The 20,929-nt window shown below is 46.6% G+C and overlaps 1 protein-coding gene across 9 annotated transcripts in view; it reads right to left on the reverse strand.

Annotated features, from left to right (window-relative positions):
• Positions 1-20,929, reverse strand: part of PLEKHA7 (pleckstrin homology domain containing A7) — a 207,984-nt gene that overhangs the window by 37,862 nt on the left and 149,193 nt on the right. For 7 of the 9 annotated variants that reach the window (XM_024731567.1, XM_024731568.1, XM_024731570.1 and 4 more), the window contains exons 8-11: positions 10,508-10,666; positions 10,196-10,282; positions 1,027-1,549; positions 186-272 (exon numbers count right to left, since the gene is read on the reverse strand). In XM_024731567.1, coding sequence (XP_024587335.1) covers positions 186-272; positions 1,027-1,549; positions 10,196-10,282; positions 10,508-10,666 — 856 coding nt within the window. Of the gene's footprint in view, positions 1-185; positions 273-1,026; positions 1,550-10,195; positions 10,667-20,929 lie in introns of all 9 variants that reach the window. The other 2 variants (XM_024731563.1, XM_024731562.1) reach the window with 1 other exon arrangement.

The raw sequence follows: 20,929 nt of genomic DNA on the forward strand, positions 1-20,929 counted from the left end.
GCCTCAGGAGGTCCCAATGCCAGCGGGATGGGCCTGAGCAAGTCATTCGACCTCTGAGTCTCAGTTTCCTCATCTCTAAAATGGGGATTGCATCTGACTGGCTCAGGGGAGAACTCTGATGAGATTAGCCCTTTGAAAGCTGGATAAGATCAGTCGCCTGGAGGGGGAGAGGAGGTGCTGCTTACCGATTTTCCATGTAAACTGGGAGCACTGACAGTGTGGGTCATGTAACCCATGGAGGGCATGGAGCGTCGGTCCAGATGAGAGGAGTTCTGCAGAAGGGGAGACATGGTCACACCGAGAGCCGGGCGTGGAGGGGGGCGGGGGCCAGAGCCTCTGCCACTCGCTATCAGGGCAGCCAAGCACATGGCGTGGCACCTGTCTCAGCCTCAGACTCTTCATCCGTCAAATTGGGATACACATCTTTCTCACCAGGTTATGACAATGACAAACTGTGAGAGCCCCTCCGGATTTAAAACTTAAGTCAGGTTATTATAAATAATTGAACTAGTTAAACACAGACATCTTTCCCTGCCTTCCAGGCTGCAAGGAAGCAAACTTCTAGTTGTGTGACCCTGTGCAAGTAACTTCATCCCTTAATGCCTAAGAGTTCTCACGTGTGAAATGGGCATACGGGTATCCCCTGCTTTACAGAAGTTCGCTTTATGCCACTTTGATTTTACAAAAGACCCACCTTTAGCACCTGATAACCGAAATCCAAAGGGGATTTTCACTTTCACAGAAAATGTAATTGCTTCTTCGCTTTATGCCACTTTGGCTTACTAAAGGTTTCACAGGAACACTCTACCTTCAGATAGCGGGGGAAACCTGAAATAATAGCACCTACCTCATAGGGGTGTTGTAAGAATTAAAGCCTTTAGCGCTACACCCGGTGCTAAAGTACAGTACTACGTAAGTGTTACCTATCATTATCCTGCATTGCTCAAGTTTGTGTTCAAACCATGTGAGGCTCCTAACGCCCAAATGCTGGGCCCCAGCAGCCTGGCAGGGCGTCCGGAGTCTCACCTTGGTGGTGTGGCCCCATGTCTTCCTGGGAGAACCGCTCAGTGAGATGTCCACACTCCTCCTCCGGTCCGGTGGCCTCACAGTGACCCTCTCTGCTGGCGTGTGTGGCCGCCGGGGTGGGAAGGACCTCAGGGCTCCCGGGGGAGGGATGTCCGAGGGAGATGGAGGCACAGAGATGGAGCGGGGCACCTCTAGCATGCTCCTGCTTCGGCCCTGGTCGGTGAACTCTGGAGAACCGGCACAGATGGGCGCCGTGGGGCTGCCGTGCCGGAACTGCTGGCGTTGCTGCCACTCGTAGAGCTGCCACACGGTGCCATCCCGGTGTGCCCGGCGCTCCTCACTCGACATCTTCAGGTGGCTGGCTCGGTCCTGCGCGTACTTGTAGTCACTCGGCAGGTTGCGGGGAGGGGGTGAAGAGCCTCCTGAGGGGTGTCGGCTGCTCCTGGGAAGAGTCTGGTAGTTTTCTGGGAAGGACAGGGATTGGCTGGGACCGTGGCGAGGAAGGGTCTGGTCCAGGGGCAGGCTGAGGAGAAAGGAGAGCACAGGTAAGAGGACCAGCAAGGGGTCTGCTGGGCTTCTGGAAACACAGCTAGGCAAAGCCACAAAGCCAGGCACGTGAGAGAGCCCTGTATGAACCCCAAAGAACAATCAACGCAGACACCCAGGACTTCAGTCACTTCTTCCCTTTGCAGAGGATTCCTAAACCACCTTATCCATCAACGTTGGAGGGTCAACCCCCCTACCAGGCTGACTTGGCTGCCCCACTTCAAGTGCAGCATGATTAAACCTGCCTCTCCCTCTTGCCATCAGTCAGCTTTTCCATCAGGCGTGCATATCTCTAGGAGATGCCTCGTGATTCTCCCGGTCACCAAGATGTTCCCCAGCACCAAGCCCCGGAGGTTCTTAAAGGAAGTCGCTGGCATCAGTTCCTTTCTTTCCCTATTACTTTAATCCAGATCCTGATTAACTACCTCCACCCGGACAACTCTGAGACCTTCCTAACTAGTTTCCATGCTGTACAGAGTCAACTGCTTGGATATAATCACTCCTGTGCTCCAAAACCATCAATGGCTCCCTAATGCTTATGAAATAAAATCTAACCCCTTTCTCCTGATACTCTCAGCTCTCTAGCACCTGACCTCAACCCACCTTCCCTTCCTGCTGTTTTCTCACTGCTCCTCCTACCCGGGCCAGGATCAAACTGGGGCAAGTTGGCCGTCAAGGGTCCAACATTTAAGGAGGCACCCCCCTCTCAGGTGCACCCCTGCACTTGCTGGAGCCTGAGTGTGAGGGCCTCACCCTAATCTTGCCTGGCCTCCTACACACTTGGACAACTTTCTGCAGTAGAAGAAGCAGAGGAAGTCTGACCTAGGGTTGAATCCACTGGCTGTGTGACCTTAGGCAGCTTACCTGACTGCTCTGAGCCTCAGCTTCCTTACCTATAACATGAGGACAGAGCTACCTCCCTCCTAAGGCTGCCCTGAAGAATACATGAGACAGGAAGAGAACACAGGCTCCTTGCCTGACACACAGGCAGTACCTTCACCAGTGGGTGCTCCCTTCCCACTTCTCTCTCCTTACTCTCATAATACTGTTCCTCCTTCCCCTACCTGTATGGGCTCACCTTACCCTATCACCAAATCTCACTCATTCTCCAGGACACTGTCCCATGCCTCTTCCACAGAGGCCTTCTGCAATGCCACAGCCCTCAGGGTTCCTGCCCTGCTCTGACCTAGTTACTGTATAGTCTGTAACTTTTCCAAGGTCCTGTATTGATGTAACCTTTTCCTACCCGTAAGCTGTCTCTTCCCCAGACAAGCTGTAAATCCTTGCTGCACAGCAACTGTGTCTTACACTCTGCGGTGTTGTCCGCGGCCTGAGAAAGTGCTGACACATGACCAGCCCTTCAACAAATACTCCAGCACACAAAAGCCGGATAGGATCCGACCAGCCATCTTATTTTCTGAAAGAAAAATTCAGCAAGGGCCAACTACAGTTTTATTAAGCTTTAAAAGTCTAACCTGAGAGGCAGCAGGATGTAAAACGGACAGGTTCTGGAGCCAGGCCTGGGCTGGAATCCTGACTCTGCCTTTACCTATCAACTTTATCTAACAAATCTTTATACAGCGGGCGCTCACCAGACCTTGTTCTAAGCTCGAAGTGTAGTCCAGCAGCATCAGCACCACCTGGGGGCTTGTCAGAAATGCAGGTTATCAGGCCCCACCTGAAATCAGGAACCCTGGAGGTGGGGCCCAGCCACCTGTGGTTTAACAAGCCCTCCAGGCGGTTGATGTTTGAGAAGTGCTGTTCTAATTGTTTTTTAACTCATTGTATCACTCTCCTTACTGTAAAATGGGGCTACTAAGAACCATTTAATAGATTGTTGTGAGGGTTAAAAGTAGTTGTCATTCAAAAAATGGTGGCTTTCTTCTCCTTTTTTATCGTTATCTTTGCAATTACGGGAAGTAATTTTAAGATCTCTTCAGCTTGCCCAGCTTGTCTCCTTGCCACCAGGTGGCAGGGTTTGCTATGGATTTCCCAGAGTCAGAGGGGAATGTGTCTCTGAGGAAGGGGCAGTGCCTGAACCCTCAAACAGCAGTGGTGGCACTGGCAGAAACCAGGCTGGGGGCTTCCCCCGGGGAGTTCATGACTTTACTAACCATTGCTCATTCTGCCTGAAGCAAAATGCAAACGAGGCAAAGCACGTCCCCAAAGACCCCAGTGCAATGGTGAGTCCTGGTGCCAGAGGCCAAACCACAGTAACCAACGGATGGTGGAGGGAGGGACACAGGAGGTAGGGTTGTAAGACGAGGTAAAGGTCACCCTGGAGCAGGCAGGAGCGCGCAGAGCAGCCCTGTCCTAAGAGCAGATCCATTTGCTGGCCCCCAACCCCAGCTTTATCCAAAAGAAGGCTCGAGGTCTCCTGCCCTCAAATCCCGCTGTGCCACGGGGGGCTCCCTTTCCAAAAGGCACCTATATATTCTGATGTAGCCCCTATAAAATGGTCATATCGAAATGTGAAATCAAGTTTTATAACCAATTACTTACGCAGCAGGCAGTCCTTACCTGAGCTTCCCCATCGGTTGTGCAGGACCTTCCACGTTTTACTCTGTTCCTCGTGGTAATGTTTGCATCCCTGACTCAACACCCACCCCTGCCATTTTATTTTACAAGTATGCATTACTTTAAACACCGGGGAAAAAATGGAAGGCTAGAATTTCGAAACAACCTCATAGAATGTGGTAAGATTCTAAGGGTGTATCAGTCTGTCCTTGCAAAACATCATTCTAAAGCAGTTTTAAAAAGTGAAATATAATATACATCTCCAAGCACTAAAAGAACAATTAGAAATAATTCCCTATGTGGTCTAGAGCCGAGAATATGAGATCATATTACAGTTCAAATAACCCTCCTCTCAATTTAGCACAGTCTCAATCATACAGGGAGCGGGGATATCCCTCTTCTGTACTATCAACAGGAGGTTCCTTTACTGAGCAGCCAGAGCTACTTATTACTTGACTGTGAGAAATTACAAACACATCTTTAAGGGAAAAAAAAAGATAACTCTGATATGCAATATGCTACAAGCGAACGATCCGACGTGGAGCACTCGGCTTTCGCAGAGGCTGACGGCTTTCTTCTCAAAGGGTCGTCTTCAAGCCCTCACGTTTACTTTTCAGCCCCCTGAGAACTATTTCTATCATTAGACTGAGATTCCTCTTACTGAGTGCTCAGTGACCTCCAAGGCCAACAAACTGTTTTCATTTGGACCTAATGTCTCCCTGCCCCTTAGATAAGAAGGGCTCGAACTCCCCCCTCACATCCTAGGGACAGTCCGACGCCTTCCCCAACCACCTCTTATCTCCTTGCAGTTGACTTCTCATCCTTTAGCTCCCCATGCGCCCCCAGCCCTCATTATGTGTAGCAGAATAACGTAGGTCTGTGGGCTGCCAGAGTTATGTAGAGACATTTCACAACCACAACTTATAACTTACATAACTTACAACTTATACCAGCGGTACGGCTTTGCTAAGTCCTTTCTGCACCCCTGCCACGAAGGGTTTCTCAATGGCCATGCCTTCCTTCTGGTTCCCTTTGGCCTTCCCCTCGCATTACTCTGCCTCCTGACTTAACTTCAAAATTCTAGTTCTATTAAGAAGGTCTACTCATCTAAGCCCATCAAGAAGCTCAGTGGAACCAAAGGCCTCTGCTACTGAGCATGAGACCAGCAGAGAGACCCTGACCTTCCAGATTCTCCTTCCGTGGTACCCAGCCTCCTTAGAAGGCACCACATCCAGGGAGCAGTCTCCTGCTGCCCACTGGACTCCTTCCGAATGAAACTTCCCTCACCACACTCCGGTTTTCCTCCTCCATCTTCTGCTAGACTTCTTTATGCAGACTCTGCTTTTGCCCACCCCCTTGGACTGGAGATCCTCAGGGTTCTGCCTTTGGCCCTCTGCTATTGTTCTAAGCTAGTTATTCTCAACCCTGATTACATGTTAGAATCACCAGGGGTAGGGGGCGGTTTTGAAAACTCCTGATGTCCAGGCTGAAATTCGGATCATCAGAAACAGATTTTCCAGCATGGGACCCAGGCCTCAGTAAATGTCAAACCTCTCTCATATACTGGTATCACCTGGAGAGCTTTTAAAACAGACTGATGCCCTCACCTTGCCCCAGACCAAATAAGGCAAAATCTCTTGAGCAGGGTCTCAAATGACCAAATTGTGCGGCCACGATTAAGAACCACTGCTCTAAGCATTCAACCCTCAGTGATCTTGACTACTGCCAGGGCATCAGTTACCACCTCCAGGGCAATGACTTCCAAATCTCTCCCTAAGCTGAACCCACATTCGCTATAACCTACGGCTTATCTCCACCTGGCCGCTCCACAGGTACCACATTCCCCTTCAAGCTCATTTCTTTCTCCCATGCTCACACCTTGTGCACAGCGCTACATGCACCTATTAACCAAGTCAAACTTGAATGTTAACCTCAACTCCACCTGTGGCCCTCCTCACCTTCCAGCCGTGGATGAATCAGTTTCCCAAGCCCTATACCTACCCAATCTCAACGTCTATGTATCCTATCCATCCCCTCCTCACAATCCTCACCATCTTTACCGCTTTTGTTTAGGTCTTCTTCACCTCCTACCCAAAATATGACCGCCTCATACTTGGTCATGTTCTTTCCAGACTCTTCTCCATTTAACCATCTTCTCTATGGTCACCAGAGCAAGCAGTTAACCTAAAACAGTAGTTTTCAGAGATGATGTGGGGTGGGGAAACAGGGACACTTTTGGTGGGGTATAAACTCAAACAGCATTGTTGAAGGTCAATTTTGTAATATCAATCAAAATTAAAATCACATATATCCTTCGACCTAGTTATTCCACTTCAAGTAATTTGTTCTTCAAGTATACCTGCACTTGTTTGCAAAGACAATTAAGCACGGATATTCACTGCAGCATAGTTTGTAATAGCAAATGTTTATAACCAACCTAATTATCCATCAATAGGGAAATGGTATAAAGATCACTGTAGATGCATACAATGCCAATACTCTGCACCATTTCAAACTAATAATATGTCTATATGTGCTGATACAGATAGCCAAGATATCTTAAAATATCTATCGATAAATTTATTGATATGTTAAGTGGAACAAAGCAAGGTGAAGAACATGGATTTTTGTTTTGTTTTTAACATAGTGGTTGGTCTTTGGGGAGTAGATCTAGGTTTCTGAAATAAAATAGGAGGACACTCATTTTTCAGTATTTACCCATTGGTCTTATTTGGATTTTTTACCTTGTAAGTAGATTACTGATTATTTGAGGGTACTGAGCAAAGAGAGATTTACACATTTAGCTATGAATTTGGTGGTGAATTAGTAATGGGTACAGAGAAAACTAAGCAAGCTATAAGCATGAAAATTATCAATACCAGAAAATAAAAAACTGTACCACAAATGAAATTTAATTATTGTATACTACATGGCCCAGCTGTGAATATTTATACTTCACATTATGTAATAATGTAAAAACTGACTAGTGATCTAAACAAAAATTATGCTATAACTATATTATGAAGCTGGGATAAGGGTAAGTGTGTCTTTGGAAAGGAAAGGTAGAGGGGGGGAATAAGAGACTTGAATCTTTATCACCTAGAGTAGAATGTTGATAGCTAACTAAAACTGAAAACTCAAGAAACAGCAGTATAAGTTACCTTATTTGGAAATATAGAGATAAATACATAAAACTACTAAAAAAATTGGAAGTGGTTGCCTCAAAGGTGGTAGAATCAGGAATAGGGATGGATGGGGTCATACTACTTAAATTCTTAAAACTATATACAGGTATTACTTTAATAAAAATAAGTTTTTTAAACAAGGGGTAATTAAAACTGCCATTCTGGGCTTCCCTGGTGGCGCAGTGGTTGAGAGTCCGCCTGCCAATGCAGGGGACGTGGGTTCGTGCCCCGGTCCGGGAAGATCCCACATGCCGTGGAGCGGCTGGGCCCGTGAGCCATGGCCGCTGGGCCTGCGCGTCCAGAGCCTGTGCTCCGCAACGGGAGAGGCCACAACAGTGAGAGGCCCGCGTACCGCACACACACAAAAAAAACCTGCCGTTCTCATTTTGGGTGGGGTACATCAGAATAGCCTGGGAAATTTATTTCTTCACCATATTCATGGACCTGCTGTGTGAGAACTGAGATGAGGTAAGGAATATCTATCTAGTCTGAAAAATCTCCTGAGGCCTCTTCCCTGCCGACACCCTTCAAACCACCCTCCTAAATATTAGACACTATCATGCCATGCTCCTGTTTTAAGTCCATCAATGGCTTTCATGGGCCTTCAAGATTAAATCCAGACTCTTCAGTAGGAAATACAGGCTTATCAGGGCCAAACCCATGCCCTTTCTATCTGCTTCTATTTCTGGTTTCTCCTGCTTTTACCTGCCCTTGTCAGCCCCATACCGACTTCAGTTCCTAAGAGCTGCTATCAATGCATATAAAAGGAAACAGCTAACTCACCACGAGCAGCTTCTCTCTGACACACTGCCTCCTCTACTGGACCCCCTTCTGTTGCTAACATCCCAGTTGGGATACCACTTGTGCATTGATTGCTCCCAATCAGCGTGTCCAACCAAATGTCAAACCTCCACGCCACAATCCACATCCAAGTGCCTGACCTAACACCCCCCTCACTGGATAGTTCATAGGCTTCTCAAACTTAAAAGTCCCCAAAATGGAAACCCCGATTTGCCCCCAAAACTTGTTCCTAAGCCTTCCCCATCTCAGCAACCACCCGGTTGTTAAGTCAAAATTTAAGGGGTCATCCTTGTTCCTCTTCCCTTTCTCTCATCCTGCACATCCAATTCACTGACAAGCTTTTCTGTTTCAATCTCCAAAATGTACCTCAAATCGATTTCTTTCTATTTCCATTGGCACCATGCTGGACTACTGCAACAGCCTCTTCCCTAAGCTCTTATCTTCTTTGTGAATCAGATCACATCATTTACCTGTTTAAAACCTTCCAGTGGCTCTCCTTATTGCTTTTTCAAATAAAATCCAAATTCCTTACCTTGGACTATGAGGACCTGCACGATACCAACCCCTGACAGCTTTCCAATCTCAGTCAGCAGTAAGGTCACTTAGAACTACCTCCTAGGAGGTCTACCTAGCCCAGCACCAAGAATAGCAGCTTCCCTCCTCTGTGTCCTTGGGCAGTAGCTATTTTCAATAAAACACAAAATCTGATCAAACAGAACTGACACCTGGTCTGTCCCAGGAGGGAATGGGAAGGTATCTTAGCTACAACACAAAGGGCCTTCCTTCTCCTAGTCTGACCCACAACAATGTCTACCAACTGCTTAGGGAGTTTCCATTAACTCCCAGTGAGTTCTCCACCATCTAACCTCACAACAGCCCACCTGGACCAGATTAAAGAAGTTACACAACCCACACATGCATACAACACCCACATATTCACAACAGCCCCACCCACCTAAAAAGAGGCCTAGCCTATTCCCCTTGGAGCACCACCACCTCCAGACCCCATAGTGGAAAGTGTGGGCCTCACAGCATGGAGAATGGAGAGCAGCACTTTAAAGCATGTGTATCAGGCCTGTGGCAGACTTGGCCTGAGCTCTGACACATTCACTGTGGCCCCTCCAGCCCTTGGCGGGTTTTCTGAATGCACCACGACTTTGCTATCTCGTCTCCAGTCTGGGGTTTGTTTTAGAAGCCTGAGGATGGGGCTTCCCTGGTGGCACAGTGGTTGGGAGTCCGCCTGCCGATGCGGGGGACACGGGTTCATGCCCTGGTCTGGGAGGATCCCACATGCTGCGGAGCGGCTGGGCCCGTGAGCCGTGGCCGCTGAGCCTGCGCGTCCGGAGCCTGTGCTCCACAGCGGGAGAGACTACAGCAGGGAGAGAGGCACGCGTACCGCAAAAATAAATAAATAAATAGAAGCCTGAGGATGGCGAGGGGGATTTGCTGTCTTCAAAGTGAAGACAACACACAGTGGCTTCTAAGGACAATGTGGAAGCTGAGTGACCCTGAATTCTTCACATTCATAAATGTGTCCTAATTAATCTAAAATTATAATAAAAAACAGATAGTGCTTTGCAAATAGCAAGAGATGCATTCCCTCTAAATAATTAAAACCACTTCTTGAAGGAATGGGTATAATAAAGCTTAATGTCAACAGTGCCTGAGCACTTCTCTACGTGCCTGGAATTAAAAACGGATCTGTATTTACTCTAGCTGCTATAAATATTTCCCGGATGCAGAGAAGTAGCTAAGTAAGAGGAGAAGATCAGTTACTGTCTACATGCTGACAGTCTCAAGGCATGCTCCCTGGGGAATGGGAAACCCCTACCCCGATATAATCTCGTGTGTACTTGGGAGGCTCACGGACTGAGTCTAAACTCTGCCTTTGCCGCTTATCTGTGTGCCCTGGGCAGGTTCCCATACTTCTCCAAGCCCCAATTTCTTTGTTTATAAATTGAGGCTATCACCCCTCCTTGCAAGGCTGTTGCAGGGATTTATGGAGATAACAGAGGTAGAGTTCAAGGCCGGCATGTACCAGCATGTGCTGGGTAAGTGATAGCTACTCTTATGACATTTTTATGCTCATTAGCGGCAGCGATCCCGAGTCCACTACTGACCTCCTGCCGTCCACCTTCTGGGTCTTTGCCCACTGCTCCACGTGCGCCAGGCTGCTCTTCCTCTGGCTGTGCTTCTCAGCGTTGGTCCTGGAAGGAAAGACCCGCTGGTACCCGCCAGTCCCGTTCTGCTCTCCTGGGCCAGATGTGCCAGGCAGCACACCATTCCTCTCTGCCCTTTGGGGCTGGGCCTGCTGGCCTCTCGGGCCACAGGGTAAATCCACGAACAAGGCTTCCTCTTCGGTGGGTGAGTATGGGGACCTGGCCTTGCTCCTGTCCCGCTTGCCCTCCAGTGGGTCCCTCTGGGAGCGGTACCGGTCTTCCTCCTGCTCCCGCCTCTCGAATCCAAAGGAATCCTCGTGTTTGCGATGAGAACAATCCCTTGCATGTCCGGGTCCCATGCGGCCACATTCTCGACAGGACTCTGTGTGGTTGGCCTGGGGCACCGCCTGCCGCTCCACCTTCTCCATGTCCCTGCAATGACAGCAGCACGTTCAGCCCCATCCAGACTGGAACCCCCAAGCCAAGACTCTCCAAAGGATACACTTTATACTCCAGTTACCTCCAGGCCTTTGCATGGGCTCTTCCCTCTGCCTGGAGCTCCTTTCATCCCTATCCCCTAACTCTGCTGGCCTAACTTCTACTCCTCTGGGATCTGGCTTAAATGTCACCTCCTCCAGGAAGCTAACACACACACACACTCTCTCTCTGTCTCTCTCTCTCTCTCTCTCTCTCTAGATCAGGATCTCAGCTGGCCCCACTATCACACTAATCACACTGGACCAAGTAGACTATGAGCTCCTTCAGGCCAGAGGCCCAGCTGCCCATTCACCGTATGCCCAGAACTTCCATGAAATAACGGTACAGAGTAGGAGCTCTATAAATACCAATGAACAAATAAACGGTACATGTGGTATTCTCATGCCTTTCCCTTTTGCTGTTTGTCCACTTGTCTGTCTGGGGCAGGTCAGCTTGGCTAGAAGGCTCCTGAGCCCAGGGTCTCTCCCACTGGCATCCAGCACAGCCCAAAGTACAATTAGCTGCATAATTAACATTCTTCCAAGATGGTGGGTAGAGAATTGGCACAGCAATCTCTTTGTATGACTACTTGTCTATTTTGTCGGGGAACTGCTCAAACAGGAATGCAAGAACACTGACCTGACCACAATTCTCTGAAGTATCATTAGTCAGATTTCAGAGATAAGGAAATGGAGGCACAGAGAAGATAAATGATTTGCCCAAGACCATACTGCTGGGAAAGAGAGACACCAGGGCTAAATCCCAGGCAGACTGCAGAGCCCATGTGCTGTAACCACTGCTCTCTACTGCCTCTCCAAATGCATGTCCATGATTTGCACACATGCAGACCTGGAAACTGCAAAGGAGAATGGGGTGGGGGTGACAGGGGAGGACGTGAACCGAGGCTAAAGAGCTTCTGGGGCATAGAGAAGGGCAGGTTTCTTTCATTGCCCATCTCGCACTGGAAGCTGCCTTTCTCCCCACCTCCTTGGGTCCTAGTTATGTCTGCCTCCTCATTACTTGATACCAGAGAGACAGCAGCAGCAGCTCCATAAGCTTAGCAGAGTTTAGACTGGGGAGGCAGGGGAACCCACTCCAGCCTAGCTCAGAGGGACCAGAAAAATTACCAGGGAACCTTGAATGGGCAGCTGGTCGACTTGTGCTCCTTGGTAAAAAGGTCCTGGTCTAGACATCCATCACTCCTTGAAATGGCCAAGCCTGAGGGTTCTCCATTTCAACAGGAGAACGAACAATGGAAATGCTGCTGCATTTACATCTTGGTGGCCAGACCTCAGGAGTCCCTGCAACATATCTCAGAACCTCAGCTACCAATAATCAGCACTGATTCAGGGCAGATCAACAGTCAGGGAGCTGGTTAAAACATCAGTGTAAAGTGAAAATACAAACCCTAACACAGGTCTGCTTCTTAGTGTGTGCAGGCTGAACTGTTGGCCTTAACTTAAGCATGGAAACTGAGAAAAGCAATCTCACATCTCATGTCCATGTACTCATGACTTCTCCATGAAAACCCAAAGCTTTGTTGTGGGGGGGGGGGGAAGCTTGTTTGGACCTCCTTCTATCCATCACTCGGGAACATCTTCCCCCCCATCTCCCACCCCTCCTTCTAACAGTGTTTCAATTTTCATTTGGGGATCACCCTCCCCCACGCTCAGTCCTTGTGGTTTAAAAGGTGCTGCTGACTCTACAAGTCCCTGCGGAGCTGAGGCTCCAAAGTCTCAGTGACTGGCTCAGAGGCTGACACATCACCCAATCCAGGCCAATCAGAGTTAGCTCTAGGACTCTGGTTGGAGCTGGTCTTGAGCTGCTACGACTACATGGGAAGCAGGTACTTGAGAGTGAAACCAACACCAAGAAAAGCAGACGGAGAGAAATAGAATCTTAAAGACTTGGCCTGAACTCCTGGATTTAGCCATACCTAAACCAGATATATCCTTGGACTGTTTGGTTATGCACCAATATATTCTGTTTCTCACTTAAGCTAGTCTGAGTTTGGTCTCTATTACTTATAGCAGAAGGAGTCCTATTACATCATTTTATAATGACGTATTTAGATGGTGATCTCCAAGGACCCTTCCATTCCTAAAGTCCAGTGATTCTATAAGCTCAAGTAGTAGGAACATATGGGAAATATTCAGGGACCTGCACTTTAAGAAAAAGCAATTCTTATCGTAAGTTTTTAAAGGGACAACTCTGTTCCACAATGTACACATTACAGGTTTTAACTTTGTCTTTCTTTTCTTCCTTTAATCCTCCCTCCCATCACATCAGTGTAACCCCAGCCTTCAAGTCATCTAAGTTGGCCTTTATCTTCTCTACTGTTTCTCAAATTCAGGAAACCACCCCTTAGTGGTGTGCTTAGGCTGCTGTCTAGAAGATTAAAGCTCTGGCTGCCCTCTGGGTCACACCCCAGCCAAGATACTGAAGCTTTATAACCTGCTTACTCCAGTTGTGAGACCGAAGTAACTGTACCTCCTTGTTATTCCCACCACAAAGATAAACAGCCCCTTCTCGTAAAAGCCATGTAGTAAAACGAATATGCACCTAAATGGATGACATTAGAATTGAAGGGAAAAGAGGGTTTCTTCAATCGACAGATGAATGGATAAAGAAGATGTGGTACATATATACAATGAAATGTTACTTAGCCATTAAAAAGAATGAAATAATGCCATTTGCAGCAACATGGGTGGACCTGGAGGTTAGCATACTAAGTGAAGTAATTCAGAAAGAGAAAGACAAATACCATATAATATCACTGATATGTAGAATCTAAAATATGACACAAATGAACTTATCTATGAAACAGACCCACAGATATAGAGAACAGACTTATGGTTGCAGGGGGTGGGGAGGTGTGGGGATGGATTGGGAGTTTGGGATTAGCAGATGCAAACTATTATATATAGAATGGATAAGCAACAAGGTCCTACTGTATAGCATAGGGAACTATATTCAATATCCTGTGATAAACCAGAATGGAAAAGAATATGAAAATGAATGTATATATAACTGAGTCACTTTGCTGTACAGCAGAAATTAACACAACATTGTAAACCAACTATACTTCAATAAAATAAATTTTAAAATAAAATAAAATAAAATAAGAGGATGTCCTCAACTTCAGAACCCGGGGGTTGTGGGTACTATGTCTTAGCCGAACCAACTGTAACGGGGATTTCTCTTCCTTTACCAATCAACTTCCATGTATTTATTGAGAACCTACATATCCCCACTGGTACAGGCACTAGGGGATATAAGAAAGTAGTAGAGAAAATAGCCTCTGCTGTCAAACCCAGACAATCCTAAAGCCTGATTTAATCATGGTAACCACATTTAATACTGTTCTCATAAGCTGGCCCCAAATCATGGAGTTGGCCAGTCTTTTCTAACCTTGGAATTAACTTATAACTACAAATATTAGTCCCTACTGTGTGTGTACATATGAGTGTACATACTCCGATACATGCCAACACGTCCTGAATATAAAGTTGATTGAGAAAGATAAACCCTTTTCTCAGATTGACACCAGCATTTACTGCAAAACAAACTTTTAGAGGATGGAGAAAAGAATGGCTGTCTGCTTGCTACCTGGCAGCTTTCTAGGCCCTAATACTTGGGGTTATGAACAGCTTCTATTTCCACAGCTGCTGGGACTCACCTCAGATAAGATGCCTTTGTGTCCAAAACGTTCAGGCCCTGGCTGCAGGTAAGAAAGGTGAAGGGAATGTTCCCGACTCCCCCACCTTCCCTGACAAACATTTAACTTAGTAAGTTACAGGATTTAAGGCAAAAGTGTTTTTTGGTCTTCTCCCTGTCTCCTTGCGTTCCCGCCAGTGTAACACATGACTTCTCAAATCAGGAGATCCATCACAATAGATTTGCAATGCTCAATTTAGCACAGTGGTGGGAAAGAATGAAGTATTCCTTGGCTTTCAGTGACGGTGTCATTCAGAGAAGTTGGCCATGCAGGGCACAGATGTTCAGCTAAGATGACACAAGCCTTTCTTGTGCAGGTCATTACTATCGTTGTGAGCACCTGCAATCAGTGACTATTCAAAAACACAGGGAATTCCTGACATTTGGTGACCATTTTGGCTACATGTGTCACTTCTCAAGCTTGAGAAACCCAGAGTGCATAGGATTAGAGCCAGTCAGACCTGGATTCAAGAGCTGGCTCCAGCCCATAGAAGCTGGGTGACCTTGGGCAAGTCCCTAACCTCTCTGGTCTGAGGTTCCTCATCTGCAAAATGGGGACAACGCCCACCTCCTTGGGTCGTTTTGAGGATTAAAGGAGACAATGCACAGAAAGAGCACAACACCAGGGCTGGCACATAGCATGTCCTCAAATACAAATGTACTGGCTTCCGATATCTATTCCCTCCTTCTTCTTTGCCCCAGTTTCTTCAAAGTGGCAATGTACCCAACAAAAAACTTACGTTTACTAACCTCCCTTGGAGCTGACGGTGTAACATAAATCTGGCCAATAAGATGTGCACAGAAATTGCTGGATGGGTTTCCAGGAAAGCCTTTAAAAGAAGGAATGCTTAGGTCTCTTAGCTAACCCTTCCCTTCATCCTGCCTGGAATTTAGACTCTATGCTGGATTGCAAGGTGACAAAAATGAGGATGAAAGCCACCTGCCAAAGTCTGGGTAGAAAGTGAGAAAGAGCCTGGGTCCCTGATAGCATCATGGAGCTACTACATTAGCCCAAATTAACTGACTCTAGATCCCTGCTAGTGAGAAAACTAAAACTCAATTTGATTACACCACCCTAAGTTGGGTTGTTCTATTACTGGCAACCAAATGCAATCCCTAACTGATACAAGGGGCTGAGCCCATCATTAGCAGGTACTGGGCCACCCCATCTTCAGCACATCACAGCAATGCTTTATGTCTGCTTAGAGAAAATCCTTGTTTTCCCCTGCAAGTGGGAAGAGCACCTATCTCAGACTGAGGATACTTCTATCTTTTTCCTGTCCTTCACAAGAACTTGGAAGTAAACAGATCATACCAAGCAGTTGTACACTGAATATTATTTTATTCTGCCTCCAAACCCTTTATCTCACCAGGAAATAAGGCACAATATTTACTTCTATCTTAATGTTAAACACACACACCCCTGAAATCTCATTCAAAGACTTGGGTGAGAAAAGGAACGACAGCCTGTAGGAGCTTGGCTGGACCTTGGTCCTGTTGGCAGACACAGCCTTCCTGTTGCAATCCCACTGGAGGATCCCTCCCTACTCACCATACCTAAATGACCAAACTAATAGCCCAAGAACAAGGGTCAGGCCACTGATAATCCTTAGAGAGTTTGGTCTGAGCCAGGTGAAGGGCAGAAGTTCCTGAGCACTGACCCCAAGGCTCAGGAGGACAGTGGGCTCAAAAGCTAGAACCCACCCTGAGCACAGTCCATACACTTGTATAAAAGGCTGAAGAGGATGGGCCCAAAGTCTCTAGGAAGCATGAAGGCAGGCTTGCTCAGTTGAATTAGTTCCTAGATTTGAGGAAGGAAATGGCTGGAGAGAAATGGAGACAGGAATCGGTTTCTACTTTTCCCCAGAGTTAAATAGGGCAGTTCCCCTGGGATGCGGGAAGATAACTTGCTGCCTTTCACGCTCTGCTCTAAATAAACAAGAAGAGGGCCTGTCCTCCCCCAGAGAAGAGTGAGACTGAAGGATAAATGAAACACCAGACTCCCACCTGAGGCCATCACTTGCCTCAGCAGAGTGGCTATCGGCAAAGTCCCCTGCGGGGTTTTAAGGACCTGACAAACCAGACGAAGAAGAAAGGAAAGATATATAATGGCTGCCAGGTCTCCTCACTTTGCTCATTCCTGCCCGGAGAATCCTTCCCTCTTCCTTCTAGCTGCGTAAGTAACGCTCAACTGTCACAGCCCAACCTGGGCCAGTCTGGAGTTCTGGCACGCACCATGCTCACTCACTTCCCATCTCTCTACGGCAGTTACAGTCTGGGTCATTCCTTTTCTGTGGCCAATGCTTGGTTATTATATGCTGCGTCCTATTGTGTGCCAGGAACCTGACACAGTCCATCTCTAATCCCTACAACAATCTTGCAAGGTCAGTACTGTCAAGCCCAGAGAGGCTGAGGGCAGTCACGTGAGCACCAGATTACTTACAATACATTGTCTCTACTGAAAGATAGGGACTGTGGTGAGCACATACTAACTGCAAAAGTAAGTTAAGCTATAAGCACTTCAAATATATTACCTCTTCTTATCATTGCACAAAGCTAGAGATATTATTGTTTTATTATAGGTAATGAACGTGAAACTCAGAGAGGTTAAGCAACTTGCTCTGAATCATGCAACCAGTGACAAAATTCCATCTGATCCAACTCCAAAGCCCCGCACCTGGGCTGAAAACATGTCTATAAATTACTTCTGTCAAGGGTCCAAGGGGCTTGTCCAACCTCAGGCGTTGTCCTGCCACACTTTAACCAAAGTGATCAGAGTTTGGAAGGCCAAAGATTCCATGCTCTGAGAAAAGTGCAGATAGCCAGAAACGTGTGGGCCACTTCTGAGCAGGCTGAGTCCCCACAATCAATCCCACAGCAGTGCTCAGACTGCTCTCAGACACCACAAGTCCTTATCTGAACATCTTACAGGTAGAAGTTTTGTTCATCCATCCAACCACCCACGAACCCAGCCAGCCAAACACCTACACACCCATCCATTAACTGAATGCTTACTATGTGCCAGGACTATTCTCATTTTCAAGGAGCGTACAGTCTAGCAGGGTGACAGTGAGAAAGCAGGCCAACATAACTTTAACATGAAAGTTCTATGCATAAGGAACGAAAGAGTGCTATAAGCAGAGGCATCTGACACACTGAGGGTCAAAGAAGGAAGAAATATGCATAGGCTAGGACCTGAAGGCTGTGCTGAATCGTCCTAATAAGGGTGAGGGCCAGGGGAGCAGACAAGCAAGGCCCAGAGGGATCCTGGGCCTCACGGTATGGACCTCCATCTACCTGCCAGAGCTCATCACAGTCTCTTCTCCCCCCAGCTCGCTTTGATTGGCCACAACTCCCTAGCTTTCCGTTCCTTGAATAAACCAAGCTCATTCCTGCCTCAGGGCATTTGTAAGTGCCATACCTTCTGCCCAGAACACTCTTCTTCGAAGTTTTACATATGCAACTTTCTTGCATCAATCAGGCCTCACCTCCACACATTCCCCATATGGAGGCCTCCCCTGACCACCCAAACAAAAGTGGCTGCTCCCTGCCCCTTAGTCCCTCCCCATCTCATCACTCCATTTTACTGCCTTCATGCACAGATCATGATAGAAAATCATCTTGCTGATTTGTTTGCCTGTATACGGTCTCTCTCCCCCTCACCCACCCAAGAATGCATGGGACTTCACCTCTCTATTGAAGACTGCTGCATTTCTCAGTATGCTTAACAGTGTCTGACGCACAATATGCCCTCAATAAATAACTGTAGAATTAAAGACTAAGTGGACAAAAGTACAGACAAACGCACCCAATTCAATAATTTGAGTATGGTTGGGGCTGAGAGGCTAAGGAATAGCATAACGTGAGCCAAAGGCACCTGCAGGGACCAGACTCAGGCAGGGATCAAAAGCCCTAATAAGGAGATTGGATTTTATGCCAAAGGTGACTAGGCTATAAGTTCCTTCAGTCCCAAGACAGGACTATAGTTACACCACAGACCAGAGAGGTTTGGAAACTGATAAAAAGAGATAAGTTGTCTTCCGATAGGCCCTCCTATCTGAATTGCTTGTCAGTTTTGTGAACTGTAACGACATGCTGACCTCCTTGCTTAGTGCTTTAGCTTACTGGAAAGAACAAGACATCCTTAGACAAGAGAAGAATAACCAGTTCAACAGCGGGGAACTCAGAAGACAAATGTCAAGGAGGCTGTAGAGAATCAAAAACCAGAATCCAAAGTCTGGTAAGTGGAAGAACATGGAAACAGGGGAGAAGAAATTATGGACAGAAAGAGGTAGAGGGCAGGCTCTGGCAGCAGTGCTTGGTGCTCCTTACAGCATAGGGCTGGGGTCTCAAGAATACTTGTCTATCAAGAGACCCTTGAGCCTGTGTAGGAAACAAGAGGACAAAGGGAGGAGGTGCAGCAACGGTGCTCAGCACCCTCTGTGGTTAGAGGACATAGGAAGGGGCTGGAGGAGGAGAGCGGCGAGGGGCAGGCTGAGGGACAGCGCTGTAGGGAGCCTGGATCGCTGAGCCACAACTCACACTGCTAGGGGATGGGCACATCCTGGCAAGGGAGAGAGTATGATTTGCTCACAGGAGATTCATCATCAATGTAATCCAGAGGATTAACGATGAAACTGGAAGGGTGCAAAGGAAAAAGACCCAATGACATTGTTAAACCAAACCCTATGGAAGCTAGCACATCTGAGATGGAGTATCAACTATGTCTTAGGCAATGTGCGAAGTAAGCACTTTATACACTCATTTAATTTAATCTTTGCAAAAATCCGATAACTTAGAAAAACTGAGGTTGAAAAAGCATACCTAAATTGCACAAGTGACACAGCTAGAAAGTAGTAAAGCTGGGATTTAAACCCCGGTCTACCCAACTTCAGAGACTAAACTCTGGGAGGAGTTAGTACTTAAGGCAAAAGAAATTGATACAGTAGGAAGTGGCCTGGATATTGGTTGCTTACATCTCGTTTACCACATCCCATCAAGTCATTTCTCCTTCCTCTGCCCATAACCCTAGCATTACTTGGGAATCCACCCCTACCTGGCTCTCAGTCCCCATGGTCTAGTTCTCAGAAGTGAAGTATGTATCCCAGGTCTGTGCCAATCAGTACATGCATTCCCTAGCCACAGTATGTGATTTTGGGAATCAATGTGACCTAAGCCTGTCTAATCAGAATAAGACCTCTGGATAAGACTCTGGCTCTTTCCTGCTGAACTTAACTTGGACAACACAAGTCTGGGGCTACTGCAGCTACCTAGCCACCAGGTCCCAGATATGCCAGGGACCTCCACATGGAGTTTAAGAATGAATCCAGCCCAGGCAGGCAGAACCTGAGAGAATTACTTGAAATGATACTGTCTGAGCCTTGAACCCAACTGTTTCTAAAGCTAGAAGCTATCCTGAACTTTTCATTGACATGAATCAATAAATTCCTCCCCTTTTAAGGTAAATTTGCATTTTCTTTTACCTGCAGTCAGAAGTCCTAATGCACCACATTCATAAAGAAAGCATTTGCCTGTATGAATAAGGATAGAAGCTTTTGGGTGAGAAACAAGGAGGGAGAGAACAAAAAGCTATGGTTGGGGCCACCCACGTAACAGAGATGGAGGTTTTGCAAAGCAGATCACCAAAGTGGAGGAGAGGCAAGATGTAGTCCTGCATGATGAATACTTCTAACTAACCAAATGTCTGACCATCTTATTCTGGTAAAACAGAACATTTAATAAGTCTGAATTTCCTTGGCTGATAATTTCATCTCTCAGAAAATTAAGAGGAAATGTTATTCTGCTTTTCGTCTGTGTCAGAAGGTATAACAAGTTTGTTTTTTTTCAAATGGGGAAAAAACCTTGGGCAAAGATGATTATGGGATTTTAAGAGTTTATTAAGAGCATAGTAAGAACACATTTAAAAGTTCAGGAAAAAGCTAGGGACAATACAAATGGCCTAAGATCTGGAAGGCAGCCCAGTGGAGAAGGGAAGGAACCCCTCTAAAACCAAAATCTGATAGTTAATTACAAAATCTTCAGGTAGGAAAAAGTAAAAAAACAACAACAACAAAAAATCCTAATCTCAGCTAGCAAGTTCATCCTGAATGGTTCAAGGCAGACATCACTTATCAATCACAGCACTTTTTCCTATTAAGCCTGATCTCATTCTCAAGTTATCGTTGACCAAGTGCCCTCGTCAGGCACGAAGAACCGAGCAAACCTGGGACACAAGAATGAACCCATTTAATGTTGCTGGTAGAAAGAAACCAATGTAAAAACACAGGGAGCTCTCAGGGCTCACGTTATAAAAGGACACAGGAAATGCATCAAGCAGAGATAAAATACAAATCCAGTGGAATGGGCCTACATGCATGACTACAGAAATGGTAAAGTCTAGAAGGACTGAGGTTTGTTTATTTAAAGCAAAGTAAAATAAAACAATATTTTCTAAGAATTAAAATAAAGAAGGGGAGAACTTTACAAAAAATATGAGACATA

Source organism: Neophocaena asiaeorientalis, unplaced genomic scaffold, assembly GCF_003031525.2.
Source record: "Neophocaena asiaeorientalis asiaeorientalis breed wild unplaced genomic scaffold, Neophocaena_asiaeorientalis_V1.1 scaffold571, whole genome shotgun sequence".
Classification (NCBI taxonomy): Eukaryota; Metazoa; Chordata; class Mammalia; order Artiodactyla; family Phocoenidae; genus Neophocaena; species Neophocaena asiaeorientalis.